The sequence below is a fragment of the Nanorana parkeri genome, unplaced genomic scaffold (assembly GCF_000935625.1).
Source record: "Nanorana parkeri isolate BGI_ZX_2015 unplaced genomic scaffold, ASM93562v1 scaffold339, whole genome shotgun sequence".
NCBI classification, from domain to species: Eukaryota; Metazoa; Chordata; class Amphibia; order Anura; family Dicroglossidae; genus Nanorana; species Nanorana parkeri.
This window is the reverse complement of record NW_017306607.1, coordinates 632,964-652,194: the sequence shown is the minus strand read 5'-3', so window position 1 is coordinate 652,194 and position 19,231 is coordinate 632,964. Positions and strand designations below refer to the sequence as shown.

Here is a 19,231-nt window from a genome sequence, read left to right as displayed (position 1 = left end):
TTAACCTGAGAGGTGAGGAGGACTCTCTCCGCGTTGTTCGGTAATCCCAGCCAGGATGGAGTCTGCGTGTCAGGCAGCATTTCCACCCACTGCACAAACTCGTCACGTCTAAAAGAAAAAAAAAAAAACACAAATTGAATAACAAAGGACATTAGGAATATTAACGGCTATGCCGGGGCAGAAAAAACATTCAGTACGTCTCTGCAGCACATACAGTCTCGGATGTTTCATCCTTTTGAAAAACTGCCAGTACAAAAAAAAAAAAAAAGCAAAAAAACATGTTAATTCTGCCAAAAATCCAGTGAGCGCCTCACTTCCAGTTGGTCAACAACACTACCTCTGCTGCACTGAAATCCCAAGCAACTGATGTCAGGCCTGAACAAGTTCTCCTCTGCTGGACTAAGATCTGCTCTTCCCCACATGTTTGCATTGATTCTTTTCCAGCAAAACAATGTTGCTGCCTTGACTCCTTAGATACACTGTATGCAAGGAAAAGACAATATTGTCGAGATCCACCCCGCTGGCTCTGCCTATCTAGAAGCAGAGCCCGCTGTGCCCACCCCGTCCCCCATCCATTCCTTCAGTCAGCGCTGGAGGATCGGAGAGGGGGCAAACCCCTACGGGGAGCGGTGACTGTCAGTCACAGTTCTCTGCAGGGAGATGATCGGGAAGTCAGCGATCGGCAGTATGTATTTGCTGACTTCACAATCAATAGAGCCGACCTGTGACAGTCTCAGCGTTTTTCCACTCTCCTCCCCAGCTCCCCGCGGACACAAAGATCGCCGGTCCCGGGCCCGTAGGAGGGGCAACGGAGCCCGGGAAGCACGGCGGGGGTGTCCGGCGGGGGGCGTCCCCCTTCTTCGGGACGCAGAAGCGATCTGGCGATAGGTAAGTCGCCAGGATCGCTTCTGTTGTAAAGCCGACAGTCGGCTCTACAAGTTTAAACAGACTCCCGGCGGCAAAAGTCACCGGGAGTCTGTTTAAACAGCCCCGATGCTGGCGACGTACACTGTACGTCGTCAGTCACGAAGGGGTTAACAAACTAAAAGGCAAAATGACGTTAGGACACGATCTAGAGGTGGAGGAGTTTATTTTTATTTTTTTTCAGGTAAATTTGGGTCATAGCTGAATAAAACTTTTAAGATAATCTGACAGTCTGGAATTTTAAGCTACACATAATAATTAATAATAGGATGGCAGCCGAGCTGAATATTTAGATCACATGGAGCCAAAAGAATCCGATTCATCTGGAATGGTCTATAGCTCCCCTGGTTAGTTCAATGAAGCCCTTTTCCTGTATAAAATTAACACCCTTTGACTCTCTAACTGGAGAGAAAATCTAAACGGCCTTTTTAGTTACCCATGGCCATGGCCATGGCCATGTGATGCTCCAGTACCGAGTCATTGTCTTTTCTTGTTTACATTCAGGGGGGGGTCCATCTTTGGGTGTCCATGTCACTGCCTGCGTGACATGGACCCATTTCTATTGGCCATCCAACAGCACAACAGAGTGATGTCAGCCCATCTGCAGTGCTAGGTTAGCGCCCCAGCCCCCGCCCCCCCCCTGCACTCGGATGTGGCGATGGCGAGGGACCTGGACGAGTATAATTTGCTTTACCAGGGAAGGAAAACAAAAAACCTTGCAGGAGGGGTTAGAGAGGGATGGAAGGGCGTTCATATTTTTACAGGAGTAAGGTTTTAAGATTTCCTTCTCTGGAAACTGCTGAACATTGTCTGAATTAAAAACATGTAAAAAGAAGTTCTGAAGAAGAAGCCAAAACAGACAGGTCCTCTTTATACACGACGGCCTTAGAAGCACCCCTGAGAAATTGCACAAGATTACCTGATACCATCCGGCATCTGGATGTCTTTGTGTCCATCGATTTTACGAGCGAGTTTAAAGTCCCCATCGAAACTGGAGGTGGTGAAGAGCCTGTCCAAGAAGGTGTTGAGCAGCCGCTGATCGAATTCGTTGTCGATTCGGCCTCCATAAATGGACTGCGCCATCAGGGTCTTCAGGGCAGACCACGGGATCTTGTCAGGGGAAATGTTCTGGCGGCCCTGAAAAGAAGGATCCACATGGAGGTAAGATTGAAGCGGAACATTCCAGGGACACTGTTAGTTCTCTAACATCTCCGCTCCTGGTTCTCTAACAGCTCCACTCATCCCAAGACCTCCTGCTTTCCAGCTCCCTTGTCAACTCCTCCCATGCTCGCCTCCAGGACTTCTCTAGAGTCTCTCCCATCCGCTGGAATTCTTTACCCCAACCTGTCCGTCTGTTGCCCACCTTGACTGCCTTTAGGCGGTTCCTAAAGACTCATCTCTTCCGGGAAGCCTATCCCACCTCAACCTAACCGCTCAACCATCACGTTCTCAAACAATTCATCCCCACGCAGCTCCCTCCTCATGTACCACTGGCCCCTCCCTTTTAGATTGTAAGCCCTCAGGGGCAGATTGTAAGCCCTCCTTCCCATCTTGTCTTGTATTGTGATTGTAATGTCTTCCTTATATTGTAAAGCGCTGCTGGCGCTATATAAATCCTGTATAATAATAATAATCTAAGGGCGCTTATCAAGGATTAGAACATGCGGCAAGTCCTACTTCCACCAATGCGAGCGCCATCTGAGCGACTTACTTTAGCAGTGTCATCCAGCCAAGTGTCCACCGTGTCACAGGCAGACCTCAAATCAGATTCACCAAATTCATATTTCTTAGACCAACCCAGGGGAGCGTAGCGCAGACGTTCCTGGATGATGGCATGGAACCAGGCTAGCAGGAAGTACAGACGGGCGCGCTCATTTGGAGCCTAGAACAGAATAGTGGAAAACAAATGTAGTAAACGTCACTCATGTCTATTGTATTGGGTGGATGGGCTGACCCTCGGTGATGTCACAGTCTTTACCTTACAGATCCTGGCAACTGGAATACTGCTGAAGGTTCTCATCATGTTGGCCTTCACACCGGGAGGTGGCTCAAACACAAAGATTCGTCCGGCACGCAGCAGGTTCACGGGTACCTTTGGCAGAAATTAAGGGCTCAGAACACACGGCAGCTAAAAGCATTTTTTTAAAAAATTTTAATTTAATATTTTTCAAGCTGTACCTTGGGATTGATCTCCATCGTCAGGAAAAGTCGGAAGGATGAATGTGGTTGTAGCGAGTGGAGCTTCTTCTCCAACTGCATCAGCCAGCCAGGTGCCAGATGTACATTCTTCAGCATTACCCACCTGCAGGCAGAAATGTACCAGTCACCACTCATGTAGAACATTATCCAGCTGATCCGGCCCATTCACACCAGCCCAGTACGCTGAGGTCCATTAAATGTTACCATAGAGCAATGGTGTGAACAGGTCAGATCGCCGATCCAAAACACACTAATCACAAAAATGTATCCATTACTGCATTCAATGGTTGCTAATTGCACTGCTAGACAAATTCAAGTGACACTGGCCCCTGGCCATGCAGGGTTAACATTCACTTAAAGCTGAAATCTAGGCTAAAACACAAGAGGCATGGGAATTCTTATGGGAAACTTTGTGTATTTCTTGCAAACCTGCACAGTAATCCAGCATGAAATGACTCCAGCACTTTGCCGCTGTGCAGGAGATTCCTATAATAAAGACCAGTCATTGCTGCTCTCTCTCCGTGTGCCGGGTGACTGGTCTAGTCTCCCCCCCTCCTGTAAAAGACCGCTCACTGCTGCTCTCTCCTTGTGCCGGGTGACTGGTCTCGTCTCCGCCCCTTCCTATAATAAAGTCCGGTTACTGCTGCTCTCGTTTTGCAGTGGGAGGGGACAGGCTATGTGCAGCACAATGATGTCATGGTTACTTTTTCTTTAAAACATTTTATTACCAAAGTTAGCCTTTAACTGCTTCCACTTCCCCTGCCAGTTTCTTATATACCTACTTTACCTTAGTTCCTCTGTTCCACCTTTGGGAGCAAAGAGAAACACCCAGAACTTCAGGGTATGGCAAGCACATGCCATACTCTGTACAGCTGTCCGAGCAACCAATCACAAGGACTGAGCCTGGTCACGGATTATGGAATTAGAATGTAATGTAACCCCGAGAATTTGAAAACCTTTGAGAACTTACCGTCCAGACTTCACAGCTGTATTGATGGCCTTCTCTGCTTGATTGAATCCTTCCGCAGATCCTGAAGCACAGAAGATACAAGCACAGTTAGCAAAGTAAAAAAAGCCATCAACAAAGCACCGTTCTATGTGCAGAGAGACAACGGGGCATACCAATGGCTATAGATGTAATCTGGGTATTCTGTTCCGCTGCCAGGTCTTCGCCGCGCCCGCTGGCGTCGAATCCAGGAACGGAGCACATCAGAACAGGTGTGCTGGGTTTCACCTGCAGAAATCACAATTCAAAATTGACTAATCCACATGACATAACTAGCTATTCATTCCACGACTTTACATTAATACCACTGCATGGATTTTTTTCAATGGCTCATCACCTCTGTATCCACAATATATGCCAGATCCAATGGCTGGTCTATGACAGACATAAAGGTTTCTCCCAGGATGGTTGAGACGAAGATATGAGCCATGGCCAGCAGGCGGTCAGGGCGGAAGGCTTGGATGAGGAGTAAGCGGTGGACGGCATGGCCGATAGGTGCTGAAAACAAAAAGGGACAACGCTTAGTTTAAACTGACATCCCTATCATGTTCTGCCATTGCCACAATCTCACAGCCATAGCAAATAATTAAATCCCAACTTCAGCCAAAACCTTTTATTGCCGTCTGTGACCTTGTTAGGCAGATCCAATGATCATTAAAGACATGCTCAATAACTTTATTTCTCTCGCAGAAAACCATTTCAGAACCTTCAGTGGTCCCATTCATCAGGTGACGGTTTACACTAGTCAGGCTCCTTGCATTCGGACCCAAAAGGCAAATTTCCCCTCATTGTCCAGGTGACGGGCGTAGAGACAGAACAGAAGTATAAGGAAACGTCCCAATTGGGACATTCAAAGCACTTAAAGTGGACTTTTACCCCTCCCTTTGACTAAAAGTCACATCGGCATACAGCTCTGCATGCTGATAGAAGAAAATATGTTTCTTTAGCTAATGAATGCAAGATGATCTTACAATTTCTTTTTTTTCTACTTCCTGGTCCACTTCGGCAACTCTTGTGCCCATGTACTGTACATCAGCACTATGGTACACTAAACAAGGGGCAGCAGATATAGTGGCATTGGATCAGTCATTGATGGAGGAAGGCACAATAGGCGGTAAGTGCCATTGTGGCAAAAGTACATCCCCCAGAAAACTTGAGTTCTGTTTTAAGGCTGGGCAGAGACGACTCTAATTTTGGCAATTGCTGTCGAATTGGGCAACAGATAAAGGTGCGTGTCCGTGTCCCTGTAAATAACAGACACTTACTAGCAGGCTTTTCTTCACTCCACAGGTATGGGACGGTCTGCTCCGGAGAGCTGCTCTCAAGCCAGATGCAGAATTGCTGTAAAGGAAACAAACATTAGTCCAAGTCTTTAATAGGATGGGGGGGGTCGCCTTGCAGCGGGAATTGGACTCCTAGATATTCCTGTCTGTGCGCAGGATTCCACAGGTAACTCACTTCGTCAGATTCAACTTTGTCTACAAGATCCTTGAAGGCCGGCATATTGGCGAGTCTAAACATGGCCTCCACCTGCTCCTCGGACAGGCCACCGATTTTGGGGACAGAGGAAGACCCAAGACTGATCTCTTTTCCTCTTAGGAAGTGCTGGAACTCGTGGTCGTACGTTGGCTCCCTGAATTAACACGAGGAAGGAAACAAAGTCACTACAACTGTAGCAGTGCTGCCATCTACAAAGCTGAGAGGATTATTCACAAAAGGGTGAAGAGTTTGGAGAAGGGAGGAGAAGTGAACACTCTAGGACAGGGGTAGCAAACCTCCGGCTCTCCAGCTGTGGTGGAACTGCAAATCCCAGGAGGCATTGCAAGATTCTCACAGCCACAGACATGACTCCCGAAGAGAGATGCATCATGGGATTTGTAGTTTCACAGCTGGAGGGCCGGAGGTTTGCTACCCCTGACCTAGGACAACATAGCTGAGCTGGAAAGTGAGCTGAATTGGAGGATTTTTCCAAATCAGCTATTGTAGCCTAGATTGTTCACTTCCCCGGCCTTCTACAAAAACTCTTCACCCTTTTGTTAATAGTCCTGTAAGTTTAAAGCAGAACTCCATGAAAATCTAAAAAATTAATCCCTTCCAACTACCACGATATAATTACTTAAAAAATTTCTTATCCCAATCATTAGGCTCTGTGGAAGAGCCAAGCTGGTAACTTTACATGCTTCAGGCATTGGCAGCTTGGAGGGGGTAGGGGAGGGAGGGGGGGCTCCAATGCTCATTTTTAGTCTAATGTGTGGGACAGAGAGACCGGGGACTGCCGGACCTGAATGTTTATGCCACATTCTTCATATGGTATGATGGAGGTGTATCAAATCACAATGCCAGCTTATCAGAATTACCAGTGACATGCAAAAAGGTTCATAAGTAGCTTTTTAACCCGGTTTTATATCTTTTGGCACAACAAAGCAAAACGCACCACACACCTAGTCTGGGAGACGCTACGATCATCAGAATTAAGAAGCTGTAATGTTTGACCTCTATGCTGAAGTTTGCACCTATAGGACCCTGAAGCACCACTTAAAAGGATCTGTTGTAATCAGAAATCCTCAGTGCAAAAATGTAAAATGTTGCAGCAACATACAATACAAGGAGGGGAATAGATCAAAACCGGAGCAGACGATAATCTAGCGCAGCTGCCTATGGCAACCAATCAGCTGCTATCTTTGCTTTTTAAGGCTTACCTCAACTGAAGAGTGAAGCCGATTGGTCACTAGTTGCAACTGCTACAGATTCCGTCTGCTCCGGTTTTGATTAATTCCCCTCAAGGTCTTTACACTAAGCTTGAGTAACCTGAAGTCGTATGAAGATATGGAGCTAAAGTTTCATATGCTTATTATATTTTGCCTTTCCTGGAGTTCAGCTCTAACTCTTGGTGCACCACGTTACCCTAGCCCTGCAGAAAAATAATCCGGTGACATTACCCAATGATTCCCTTCAGCTTAATCCTGGCCAGCAGCATAGCAAATGTAATGTGGTCCTGATGCAACATCCCTCGGGCCACCCTGTTGAAGGCCACCTGGAAAAAAAAAAAAGTAGGATTACATCCAATTAGCCACAACATAAATTGAGGTCGTGGTCACATGATCACATGCTCCAGGACATGGCCACTGACAAAACAAAGAATAAAATAAAAAATGAAGGAAGGGTTTAATAACCCAGAGCATGCTGTTGCAGGTCATAATCCTTGGCACACAGTCAGTATTGCGATTTACATACACCTGTCACATTGCACAGTCATGCAGGTGACATTTATCTTCCAAGTCAACAGGGAAGCTTCTTATATCATCTTTTCACCCTCCAGCCAGCTTACTGGTCAATGAATCAGCGTTACCCCATCTCAGTCCAATGAGCGGATCCAAAAGGAGGAGTCAGAGTAAAGGCAGATTAAAACTACAAATAATTTGGCAATAAAACCTGCAAAACATATATATTTCTAATATGCATTTAGCTGCTGGTTTATATAATTCCTCTATTAGGTATAGAGAGAGAGCTTTCAAAAGACCAGGAGAGAGAAAGGTGCAACTGCCAGCAGACCTACTTCATGTACTCTTTTTATGATGTATTTAAATAACACTGATAATCTACACAGCGCTTTACATATCATTCACATCATTCCCTGACCTCAGGGAGCTTACAATCTAAGGACACACACAGGGCCCAATTTTAGACGGGAGCCAATTAACCTGCCAGCATGTTTTTGGATTGTAGGAGGAAACCAGAGTACCTTGGGGAAGCCAACACAAGACCGGGATTTGAATTGAGGACCCCATTTCACCCTCCACAGCCCCGTTATAGCAAGAGGATCTATCATGCACTGAGACGGCCACTGTGGGATCCCAGTTAGCGGCAGACAGGAGATGCACGTCCCCTGCCCTTGTTCTGGTGACATAGCAACACAAGGCAATGAGACCAATGTCACTATCTGGCATCTGTTAGTCATCGTTGCAGTATGTGAAAGTTCCACCAATTAGGTTGCATACTCCAGGAATCAGGCCGCTCATAGACTCGGGAATGATAAACTGGACTTTATACCATTATTGACTGACATGATAAAAGAGAGCTTATTGTACCTGGAAGAGGTCTTTAGTGATCACAGAAAGACGCTGAGTGTGATCTGTGATGCCCTTGAGGTTGGCATTCTCATACAGCACAGTGTGGTAGATGTCCAGGAAGAACTGCAGGGAGTACTGGTACAGGAAGTGGATCTATATCAAGAAGAAAAAAAAATACAATTACACATTTACATCATAATGAGAGGATTTAATGGATCACCGTAAAGCACAACTAAAAATCATTCTGCGTTTATATACACATGCAAGTGCCAAATGCAATGCGTTATTTGCATAAAATTTTTTGTTACCTCTGGAAGAACATAAAGTAAACCATCATCAGCCTCGCTCGCTCCCACTACACCGTCCTGCAGTGATGATGTTTACTTGAAAATTACTTTCAAGTAAATGTTTCAATCATTACTAAAGGAACACTAAAGGAATGCTATACCTACACCCCACGTGTGTCACACATGGAGACTGGAGGCGTTTCTCACCTGTTTGAGGGACTCCATTGTGAAGTAGATGCTGCTGCAGGCAGTGGACAGGGGCAGGTACTGCTGGGACACGTTCTCCACCTCCTGCATGACGATGTCAGTCTCTTCTACTTTGCGGGTGACCTCTGCGGCCTCCTTCTTCAGGTTCTCCAGAGTGGTGATGATGGTGTCGTCATCCAGTATGCGACCTTTGACCTCATTGAGGGCCTGTAGAAGAGATTTCTCTAGCTGTCTCAAGCGGAGCTGGAACTCACCTGGAAGGTAAGAATACCGTCATTTCCTGTCCCCTTTCTGTACAATCATAAGTACAGTTATTTAAAAAAAGAGAACCTCCCACAAACAGTTGAAAAACATGTGAAAGAATAATTATAACGGTCAGATGTTAATCCTCCTTTGTGCTATAGGGGAATGGCAATGCCTCACCTCCAGTCTGCTTTTTTGGGCTGTTGGGATTCCATTTATAAAGCAGCAGTGTGGCATTACAAGGGCTTAAAAGGGGAAAGCAAAGCTCCATTCATTCCAATGAATAAAAAAAAAGTAAGCTATGGGAAGGGAAGCGGGGTCATGCGTCTTGTCAAACTTATGGGACCGGCCTCTCCTCCAAGCAGAGGCTGTGTAACGCAGAGAGATCACCTTGGGACGCTGCAGGCTCCACAAATTCAGCTTTTTTTTTTTTTAATCAGATATTTTATTAAAGATTTTTTAAACAATAAACATAAAGGCTCTGCAACATACAAATTCAGCTTTTGATGTTTTTATGAGCGACTCCAAACAGACAGATCGTGTGGAATAAACACTGCGCTGTCCAGCCGACGGCTTTACCCGCTCTTTACTATAAATAGGCCCCATAGTGAATACAATGACCTTAACACCATACAAGATCTCACTCTTCTAAAGTTCCTCTCCCTCGTGCTTACCAGCCAACACTCCTACAGTAAGCCTGATTTCAACAGTTGGGATTCGGCAACTCAATCCAGAGCACCTATGGTCACATACTACTTTGTACATCTGCAGTAATGAATTTCCAGTGCACATCTTGCTTCATTTAAAGTAGTCGCAGAGGCCAATCCAAATTAGAGCACTTACATTGCAATGTTTCAAATAGTAGAAATTGCAGTCGGTACCTTTTTGTTATTATAAGCGGGTCAATACCTTCTGTCCGAAGAAGGCAATGGTGTATCTCATGATTTGTACCTGGAGAAACACAAGCACGGGCTCACCTTGAAGCTTAAGGAGGTCAGATCTCTTCTCATCTACATCTGGTCTTTCTGCCTTCAAGACCTCATTCAGACACTGGCTCTGCAGACTGCTGCGAGTCACGGTGAAGTTCACAAATGTTACACGTGAGCAGAGATCTGGCGGGAATTCCACCTTTGAAATAATAAAATAAATAAGCATCGCGTATTTTGCTATTGCAGACAGTTTTTATAGAACCCATGTGTGCCTTGCTACATACCGTGGGATCCCTTGTAGAGAGGAATATTACAAAGGATGGGGACAAGTCAATGTCCTGATCTCCCAATGTGATCAATACTCGGCCACCAGTTCTCCGAACCTCGCGGTTCAGGACAGGGTTAAGGATAGGATCGTAGCTTTCCACATCCTGAAAGGGAAGAAAAAAAAAAAAAAAAAGTTACTCATGCAAAGCATTAGCCACAAAGTCACCTACACATTAAAGCAGAACTCCACTTATTCTTTAAGATAAAAACCAAAAGCCTACGAAAGTTAAAATAGAAGATTGTTAGATACAAAAGGTTTGTATCCAAGTGTGTTTAAAAGGTTCAGTTTAAGACACATGAACCCACCTGGACAAGAAGTGGGTTTCCGAAACGCAGAGCGCTTTCCAAGTTCTTTCTGAAGGCATCATCCAAGAAGCTTGTACGGGTGATCTTGCGTTCTTTGTATTCATTCATGATGAACTCTGTTGCCTGGCCTGATGGATCAATGATCAGAGGATACCTGCAACACATACACACAGGATTGTAGTATCTGATCCGACATTGGCTTTCACTTCTGGTATGGAATGCAGTAAGGACCCCTACGTTCATTCTGGTATGGAATGCGGCAAGGACCCCTACGTTCACTTGTGGTATGGAATGCAGTAAGGACCCCTATGTTCATTCTGGTATGGAATGCGGCAAGGACCCCTACGTTCACTTGTGGTATGGAATGCGGTAAGGACCCCTAGGTTCACTTGCGGTATGGAATGCGGCAAGGACCCCTATGTTCATTCTGGTATGGAATGCGGCAAGGACCCCTAGGTTCACTTCTGGTATGGAATGTGGCAAGGACCCCTAGGTTCACTTCTGGTATGGAATGCGGCAAGGACCCCTAGATCCACTTCTGGTATGGAATGCAGCACGGACCCCTAGATCCACTTCTGGTATGGAATGCAGCAAGGACCCCTAGGTTCACTTCTGGTATGGAATGCAGCAAGGACCCCTAGATCCACTTCTTTTATGGAATGCAGCAAGGACCTCTGGGTTTACAGTATCTGATTCTTTGAAGCCATGACTTTTAGGGCACGCTGCTGTCTTTGCAACCTCTGCTATTCAAGTTCTTCTGTCAAATATGCACTAAATGTTCTCTTATGGGTGGAAACATAAGACATTTAGGCACCTTTAACTGATAGTCTGAATAAGTGATGTCAAAGTGCAGAAGTACACTAAAGTTCCAACTACAATGTCAAGTACTGAAGATTTTAACCACCACTAGACATACCATAAAATAAAATCTACACCCGACTGTAAGAGCTGCCAATATCGAAGCGTCTATGTCCCATCAAGAAGATTTTCCTTCAGGTCCTGTCCCAGAGACCAAAAAGGAAGAGATTGCACCAAAACAAAAAGGTATATCCCCTCTAAGATAGCCGTCACCAAACCAGACGTCTCCAGTCAAGATTTTCCCTCGCCACCTGTTATAGGGACAACTCATGGTATTGATTTTCATTCACTTTCTGTACCAGTGACAATGGTCAACAGAACCAAAAGAGAGGGTGCCGTCTTTGTCCACACACAGTGTGAACACAGACAGCGATACAAACCTGGCAAAGGTCCTAACACTTCCACATTTTATCCAGAACTAAAATAAATGTTGCTTTAGAGTTAAAGAATGACATTCCATGGCAGGGATTCAGCAGCCAGCCAATACCATGGCCTCAGGATGCCAACAGCTACAAGCCCCAGCAGGCTTTGGGGCAATCTTGACCACCACGGGTGTGCCATGCAATGGGAAGTCAACTACTGAAGTTGTAGTGGGCCTTCAGGGCCATTATGTCAGGACAGAAATACAAATAAACATTGCAGATATGCAATGTCTTTCAATGGTGTCACCCAGCCAGTGAGGCCTTTAGAGTTATTGAATGGAAAAGATGTTACCTGTTGAATCGTTTTAGCATGATGGCGTTCTCTGTGCATAGGTCATCAGCAGGTAAGGAGCTGGCTTGCCAGCGAAGTCTCTCATCTGCATTGGATAGATATTCAGTTCTTGCAATGTCTGTGCGGAACTGTAGACAAGCCAGAAATGTTCATGTAAAAAAGGTATGATAAAAGGTAATACAAGCTGGTAAGGCTGGATTCAAACCCTTACGTTGTGTTATTTCCTCATGCATTACCATTATGCATCCAGTAAGCCAACCTATTCATTTTGAATGGGCTGCCAACACACCACAACGGACCTTTAAACGCACCTTCCCAATACACAGATGATTCACATCTGTGCATTGTGTTGCGTTAAAGCGTAGGTCCACTGGGGTGCACTGAGTGCCATTCAAAATCAGTGGCTCTGAGGCTTGCAGTTCATGCATTACAGTACTGTAAAACGCACGTTTTACTGCAACGCAAAAGGTGTGAATCTGGTCCGAAACAATTTAACTCTATCAGCAACGAAAGCATTTAAAACTCTGAAAAGCTGACTGAGTAGAGTATATTACCTGGATATTGGCCTGCTGCAGGTGATGAGACCAAGTGGTGAACAAGTTCTGCCTCATCTGCTGGTCGAAGTAACCAGCATAGGCGATGAAAGCTGCGGACAGCAGACAGTCACCGGCGATGGTGGCCATCTGGTTTTTGAAGGTCTCGCTGGTCTTCTCCCACCGCTCTCTCTCCGCCGACAAGCTTTTTAGAAGGGCAGTACTGCGGTTCACCTGAAAATCAGATCATATTTGCATCTCAAAAAGCTGAAAGATATTAAAAGCGGAGCAAGTGCCGGACGCATTAACACTTACACAAAGTTCCCCCCGCTTTGTAAAGTAGCCACAAGCCAATAGGTCAATCTTAAGGAAAGTTGTGCTGGGTATCATGCCCTCCCATGCCATACTATTGGCCCAACCAAAAGGACAGCCTTACTGGCCAATAGTGAGGTGGGGCTAGTGGTGGGGCCAAAAGAGATGCCAAAAAGTTGCCATTTGTCTCAAAAGTCTTAAAAAAGTTGTGACACCAAACGTGCGACCACCTTCTTTAAAGGTCTGCCTGTGGTTTAGAACACTCAAAATGCTCAGTGCCCACCCTCTCCATTAACAAATGCAGTTTGGCAACATAGTTTATAATTCTAATGCACCAAGCTGGCTAATTTTCCCCCCGATTCAGATCTGCTCAGACCGCATATGCCAAGGATTTCCCATACAGATCCTAAGAGTAAATTCTTCCACAATTACTTGTCGCTTCAAGATATGGCGTATCCTCATACAGCTTTTTCTTTCTCAGGTCATGTGTTCATTGTAGATGCCAATACTGCTTTCACCAAAAAACTAAAACAAGCACAGATATAAAAACATGGGCATCAGCCCTTTCATCGTACCTTAGCTTCTACCGCAGCCAGGTCAGCTTTGATGGCCTGGGCCTCGGAAATGAGAACTGCATATTCCTCCTTGTAGCGGGCAATGCTGGCTTCCAAGTCTCGGATCATCTGCTCCACTTCATCGGCCTTTGCCTGGTTGTCTTTGGCATCATCCTCCAGTTTCTGGAGCTCATTCCTCAGGGGCTCCACACGCTTCAACATGTCAGCGTAGTTCAGCTGTTACAGGAGCAAAGAACATTAAACATGTGTTCCCCGACATTCTTGTTAGCTTTAAAATGGTCACCTTTGGAGGTTAGTGTCTATGACATGAACTAGGTTCTATCAAAATGGTGACTGCATAGCTCAGAGTAAAGAGAAGCTTCAGGCAAAAGAATAAACTTCCAACAAGTAGATACATTTTACACAAAATAAACCACTGAACACAAGATAAAACATTTGTGTGTTACCTGTGCAATTGCCCATTTCACCATAGGTCCACAAGCCAGGGAGGCTCTGTTTACAATTTCATAATTGTAGCTGGGATTGGACATATAATTCTTCTTCATTTTCTCACGAATGGCATCGCTAAAAGGAGAAGGTCACAGAAAAACAAGTCAGGTTTATGCCAGAATAGCCGCAATCTCTTGTGCTAAACAGACTGAGGGGGCAGGACTGGGAGGATACACCTAATGTTCTGGTGGGTTCAGACATGGCCTCGTCTCCCTTGCAGAATAAGCTTATCTGGGGAAACTAAAAAGGTAAACTGCAACCATTTGAACAGTCCATACTTTTAGCAGTGCAGAAAACAAGCATTCAACACCATTAGGGGCTGGGGGGTGGTAGGAAGAGTCACCATAGTTGAACGCCTGGTGGACAATCCATAAGGCCTTGTATAAAGAGCAGTGTGTACAGCAAAGCCAAGCTTAAGGCAGTTGTGTTGAAACCTTTAACGCAACCACTAGCTGCAGCTGAATTTAAGAGTTTGTTAAAACAAATAGGGGGGCAGGATTTTACTTTAAACAAGCAGCTAGCAGGTTTTAATCAAGTTTCACATGGTGCTGGAGCTTCATGAAGCCCGCTAGCAGCTTGTTTAAACCGACAGCATGTACGCCCATTATGAACTGTTGCTGCTGATCTCTGCTTGTGCAGGGTGACTGGTCTCGTCTCCGCCCCCTCCTGTAATAAAGACCGCTCACTGCTGCTCTCTCTCCTTGTGCAGGGTGACTGGTCTTGTCTCCACCCCCTCCTGTAATAAAGACTGGTCACTGCTGCTCTCTTTGTGCAGGGTGACTGGTCTCATCTCCGCCCCCTCCTGTAATAAAGACCGCACACTGCTGCTCTCTCTCCTTGTGCAGGGTGACTGGTCTCGTCTCCGCCCCCTCCTGTAGTTTTCTGCAGGCAGCTTGTAGTGGGTGGAGCCTGCTGGGTCTCTCCCTTAGCACTGCTCTCTGCACAGGCTATGTACACCACAGTGATGATGTCACCGTTACAAGATAATGACTATGTTTGCAAAGGCATTTGGTACATACAAAGTGTATTTGTGTTCTTCGTAGCTATTGAGGAATATATCTGAATCAAAGTTTCTGTGCCTGGAGTCCGGCTTGAACTACATGCAGAGTACATGAACTGGACCAAGCATGTGTGTATTGGGTGCCCAAATGCCTCTCTTGCTGCAAGGTTGTTGGTGACTCAAAGAGCAGCTCTATCCAGGATCTTTATGCGGGGACAGCTTTGGGTTACCTGCCTCCAAATAGTTGGCACAAGTCTGCCAAGAAATCTGCTGCAAGAAGGAGCTGCTGCTTAAATTGAAAATTTGGCAGGGGTTAGGAAAGACAGAACTAAAAAAAAAAAAAAAAAAAAACCAAAAAAGTATGAAAAAAAAAAGGTATTTCAGATGGCAGACAGAGACGGAGCTGAAGCAAGTTATAGTTTAAAGGGAGCAGATTGCTGGACAGCATCAGCTGACGACAGAAGACGACAATACCTGAGATCTTCTGAGCATAAGTTGATAATCTGGGTGATGAAATTATCCCTGAGAACAACAGTTCTGATCTTTTTCCAATCACTCGTCTCCTCTCCCAGGAGGAGACAGATGGACTCTAGGGCCAGTTTTACTGCAGCGGGAGGGTTGGCCATTGCTTTTACTTCAACAAGGTGCTGCCTCTTTATAGAGCTCACCGCTATGAAGGGAGGGGGGTGAAAACAGTGTTAACATACATGCAGTGTTAGTAAAGAAACTGCCGCTGGGGATCTGTGAAAGAAATTTCAGTTTCAGGAAATGGTAAAATGAAAAAAAAAAAAATGAATCCAGAACACTGAGCAACGCCAGATCCGAGATTTTAATTCTGGGTGGCGTCATCTACTGTAAAATACTCCCAACTGGGAGATCTTCCTTCCAAAGCCCTTGGCTGGGTATCACCACTGCGCATCTAAGGGTCTTAGGCCTTGCTCACACCGGCTTCAGCTTGTATAAGAGGAGTGTGTACATTAGGCTCATGCAAAAGCATATGTGAAGCTTGCGGTAAGCTTTGTTAAAGAAAACTTCAGAGTCAATATGGAGGACGTTAATCTTAACATGAGTGCCGAGTGTCGCTTTAAACTGCGCAGCCAGGAGACTCCAACAACCTTCTAGTAGCAATGAAGCTCCCAAGTCTTCTAGCCAGTACAAAAAAAAAAAAAGTCAGCTCTATATTTAAAAGGAGAACTATTGGGTCAGGGCTTTTCCCCATAGTTCTCCTTAGGGTAACGGGAGGACACAAACTAGCGTCCTCCCGTCACCCTAAGCTCAGTATACCGCGAGCTACAACTCTATATACTGAGACGCCGCAGCTGAAGCGGATCCTGACAATTATGTCTGGATCCGCCCAGCTGCGTGAGTGACAGCTGGCTCTGCCTATCAGGAGGCAGAGCCAGCTGTACCCGCACCCTCCCCCATCCGTTCTGCCAGTCAGCGCTGGCGGATCGGAGCAGGGGGGAATCCAGCCCCTCCCCTGTCGCGGCAGAGAGCCGTGACCAGATCAAGAGGTGAGCGAACGCCGGTATGTGTTCGCTCACCTCCCGATCTACTGAGCCGACCTGTGACAGCCTCATTGTCACAGGTCGGCTAGAACTATGAGGTGAGTGAAAAGCACTCACCTCATAGTTCTCCTTTAACAAACCTTACAAAAGTTTTAGGGGTTGAGTTTCCCAGTTTCCCTGCATTTAACGTGCGTTTGGAATGCAATCCAGCAAAATCCCATTTACTTTAACTGGAGCAGTACACACGGCAGCTCCAAGGATGTGTGACTTGCTTTGCGCTGCCTTTGATGCCTCATGTCTAAATAAAAGTGGTAGTTAGTAACTGCATTAACACTGTTCTCATGATCAATGAGCATTTACTAATTGCTTGCACTAAAGTCTGCAAAGCACTGCATCTGAGATCGTATGAACCTGGGCAGGAGGACATGCAGCTGGACTACAAGGGGGTGAGGGAGGAGGGATCATCGTTGTGGCTTTGCACAGTCTCTTTGCTGCAGTGGCAGATGGGACGTGTAGTAATTCTCTGGGCGCGATCCCAGGGAAGGCAAAGCCATGCACTACTGCATTACAAGAAGCAGAAGCACACCAAGATTTAGGTAAGGGTAGGGGTTGTATTGGGTGATTATATTTACCACCATACTTCAGGTTACACCATTAATATGGGTGCAAGATAAAGTATGGTCTAAAACTGGGATTTATCCCATCAGGTGCATTTGAACTGTAAGCAAAGCAAGTCAAACGCAGCCTTTTCTTGTTAAAGGAGAACTATGAGGAGAGTGAAAATCAGTCATCCTCATAGTTCAAGCTGACTTCTGACAATGAAACCGTCACGTCGGCTCAATAGATCGGGAAGTGAGCAAACACATACCGTCGCTCGATCATCTCCCTGCAGAGAGCGTCAGTCACGGCTCCCTGCAGGGATTCCCCCACCCCCCTCTGATCCTCCAGCGCGGAGTGGAGTAACGGATCAGGGAGGGGGCGGGTACAGCTGGCTCTGCCTCTAAATAGGCAGCACCAGCTGTCAATCACACAGCTGGGTGGATCTCGACAGTAATGCCGGGATCCATCTCGGCCGCGGCGGTCTCAGTATACCGCAAGCTGTAACTTGTTATATAGTGAGCTTTGGGTCACGGGAGGACGCTAGTATATGTCCTCCCGTATCCCTTGAGAACTATGGGGAAAAACACTTACCCCATAGTTCTCTTTTAAGGTGTGCGTTTTTAAAGCGGCTGCGTGCGTTTGAATGTAATACTCTGTCTGCCCAGAACACCCGTCTGGCTAGAGCGCCCATCGGCATGAACCCTTTTGTACACTCTGCTCATATAAAAGCTGAAGCCCGTGTGAACAAGACTTTACATTTTGGAACCAATCAGCGAAGGGGAGCCAGCAGAATATAGGGACACAGCCAATCATGTGTCACAAAATGGTTGAATCCAGCACGTTTGAGTGTACCCAGCCATTACATAACCTTCCTTTGTAAACAATTCCTTTCTCTCCCCCCCAGCAGCAGTTGTACACAAAACTTATCTATTCACCTGATCTCCTCAGCAGAAAAGTTTACAATAGTCGGGATGAAGTTTTCCCTCATTATGATGGAACGAATCTGCTTCCAGTCCGTTGTACTCTCACCCAGCAGCAGACAGATGGACTCCAACGCCAGCTTCACTGCTGCTGGAGGATTAGCCATAGAACGGACCTCTACCAGGTGCTGCTTCTTTATTGATTTTACAGCTAACCAGAAGATGCGATCACATCAGATCAAAAAAAATAAAAAAAAATAAAAGAAGGACAGACAGCGCGGGAGAGACAGACAAATCCAAAATGACAGACCGGAAAAAAAAAAAAAAAAAAAAGAAGAAGAGGAAATTTGATTAGAACATTCATTGTGAAAAATCATAAGTACAGTATAGCATTCACATCACAAGTGCCGACAGGAACGAAAAATCAAGAGTTGCATTTTAAATAAAGACTTCTGTAGCTTCTAACAAAAAACTGTTTATATCTAAAAACATTTATAACCATTATAACCAATAAGCCTTTATTTTAATTCTCCCTGAAGTCAATGACGTCTAGGCCCAATTTAGCAGCATCTGCATGTGACGGGAAACACAAACATAAGGACCTGTCCACACCTTTACGTTTTGTTGCGCGTTCAACGCTCTATGAAGCTCTACAAAACGTACAAACTTGAAAATCCCATTGTTTTCTATGGGTATGGTTCACACCTTTCCGTATTTCCGCCCGTCTGAACTCGCTACAAAACGGCCTAAGCCCAAAGAAGTACACGTACTTCTTTGGGGCGTTTTGGCCTTGCGTTTCCATTGGGGTACAGCCAAGTAGCCCTCGGAAACGCGCGTTTTTGTTACCACGAATTGCGGTAAAAACGCACGACGACAAACGCGCATATTCAATACGCCTAGGTGTGAACCCAGTCTAACTGTCATTTGTCTGCCTAAAATCATTTTTATTCTTATGGCTTTTCTTTTAATAAAAACTCAACTTTTTTTTTAATGATTACAGGCTAACAAACGCATAAAAATAAAAAAATAAAAAATGTTTCGTTTAAAAAAAGGAGAACTATGGGGTTAAATCTTTTCCCCATAGTTCTCCTAAGGGTAACGGGAGGACACAAACTAGCATCCTTCCGTCACCCTAGGCTCAGTATACAGGGAGCTACAGCTAGCGGTATAATGAGACGCCGCAGCCGGGACAGATCCCGACATTACTGTCGAGATCCATCCAGC

At 45.6% G+C, this 19,231-nt stretch overlaps 1 protein-coding gene across 1 annotated transcript in view; it reads right to left on the bottom strand.

Annotated features, from left to right (window-relative positions):
• Positions 1 to 19,231, bottom strand: part of DYNC1H1 (dynein cytoplasmic 1 heavy chain 1) — a 77,830-nt gene that overhangs the window by 8,333 nt on the left and 50,266 nt on the right. Inside the window, exons 52-72 of the mRNA XM_018558435.1 lie at positions 18,023 to 18,218; positions 13,937 to 14,054; positions 13,491 to 13,706; positions 12,625 to 12,837; positions 12,071 to 12,198; positions 10,499 to 10,652; positions 10,150 to 10,296; positions 9,914 to 10,064; positions 8,694 to 8,947; positions 8,218 to 8,352; positions 7,069 to 7,163; positions 5,588 to 5,762; positions 5,395 to 5,470; positions 4,467 to 4,627; positions 4,246 to 4,357; positions 4,094 to 4,154; positions 3,103 to 3,226; positions 2,903 to 3,016; positions 2,636 to 2,806; positions 1,844 to 2,061; positions 6 to 108 (exon numbers count right to left, since the gene is read on the bottom strand). Of these exons, the coding sequence (XP_018413937.1) occupies positions 6 to 108; positions 1,844 to 2,061; positions 2,636 to 2,806; positions 2,903 to 3,016; positions 3,103 to 3,226; positions 4,094 to 4,154; positions 4,246 to 4,357; positions 4,467 to 4,627; positions 5,395 to 5,470; positions 5,588 to 5,762; positions 7,069 to 7,163; positions 8,218 to 8,352; positions 8,694 to 8,947; positions 9,914 to 10,064; positions 10,150 to 10,296; positions 10,499 to 10,652; positions 12,071 to 12,198; positions 12,625 to 12,837; positions 13,491 to 13,706; positions 13,937 to 14,054; positions 18,023 to 18,218 (3,122 nt within the window). The remainder of the gene's footprint in view (positions 1 to 5; positions 109 to 1,843; positions 2,062 to 2,635; positions 2,807 to 2,902; positions 3,017 to 3,102; positions 3,227 to 4,093; positions 4,155 to 4,245; positions 4,358 to 4,466; positions 4,628 to 5,394; positions 5,471 to 5,587; positions 5,763 to 7,068; positions 7,164 to 8,217; positions 8,353 to 8,693; positions 8,948 to 9,913; positions 10,065 to 10,149; positions 10,297 to 10,498; positions 10,653 to 12,070; positions 12,199 to 12,624; positions 12,838 to 13,490; positions 13,707 to 13,936; positions 14,055 to 18,022; positions 18,219 to 19,231) is intronic.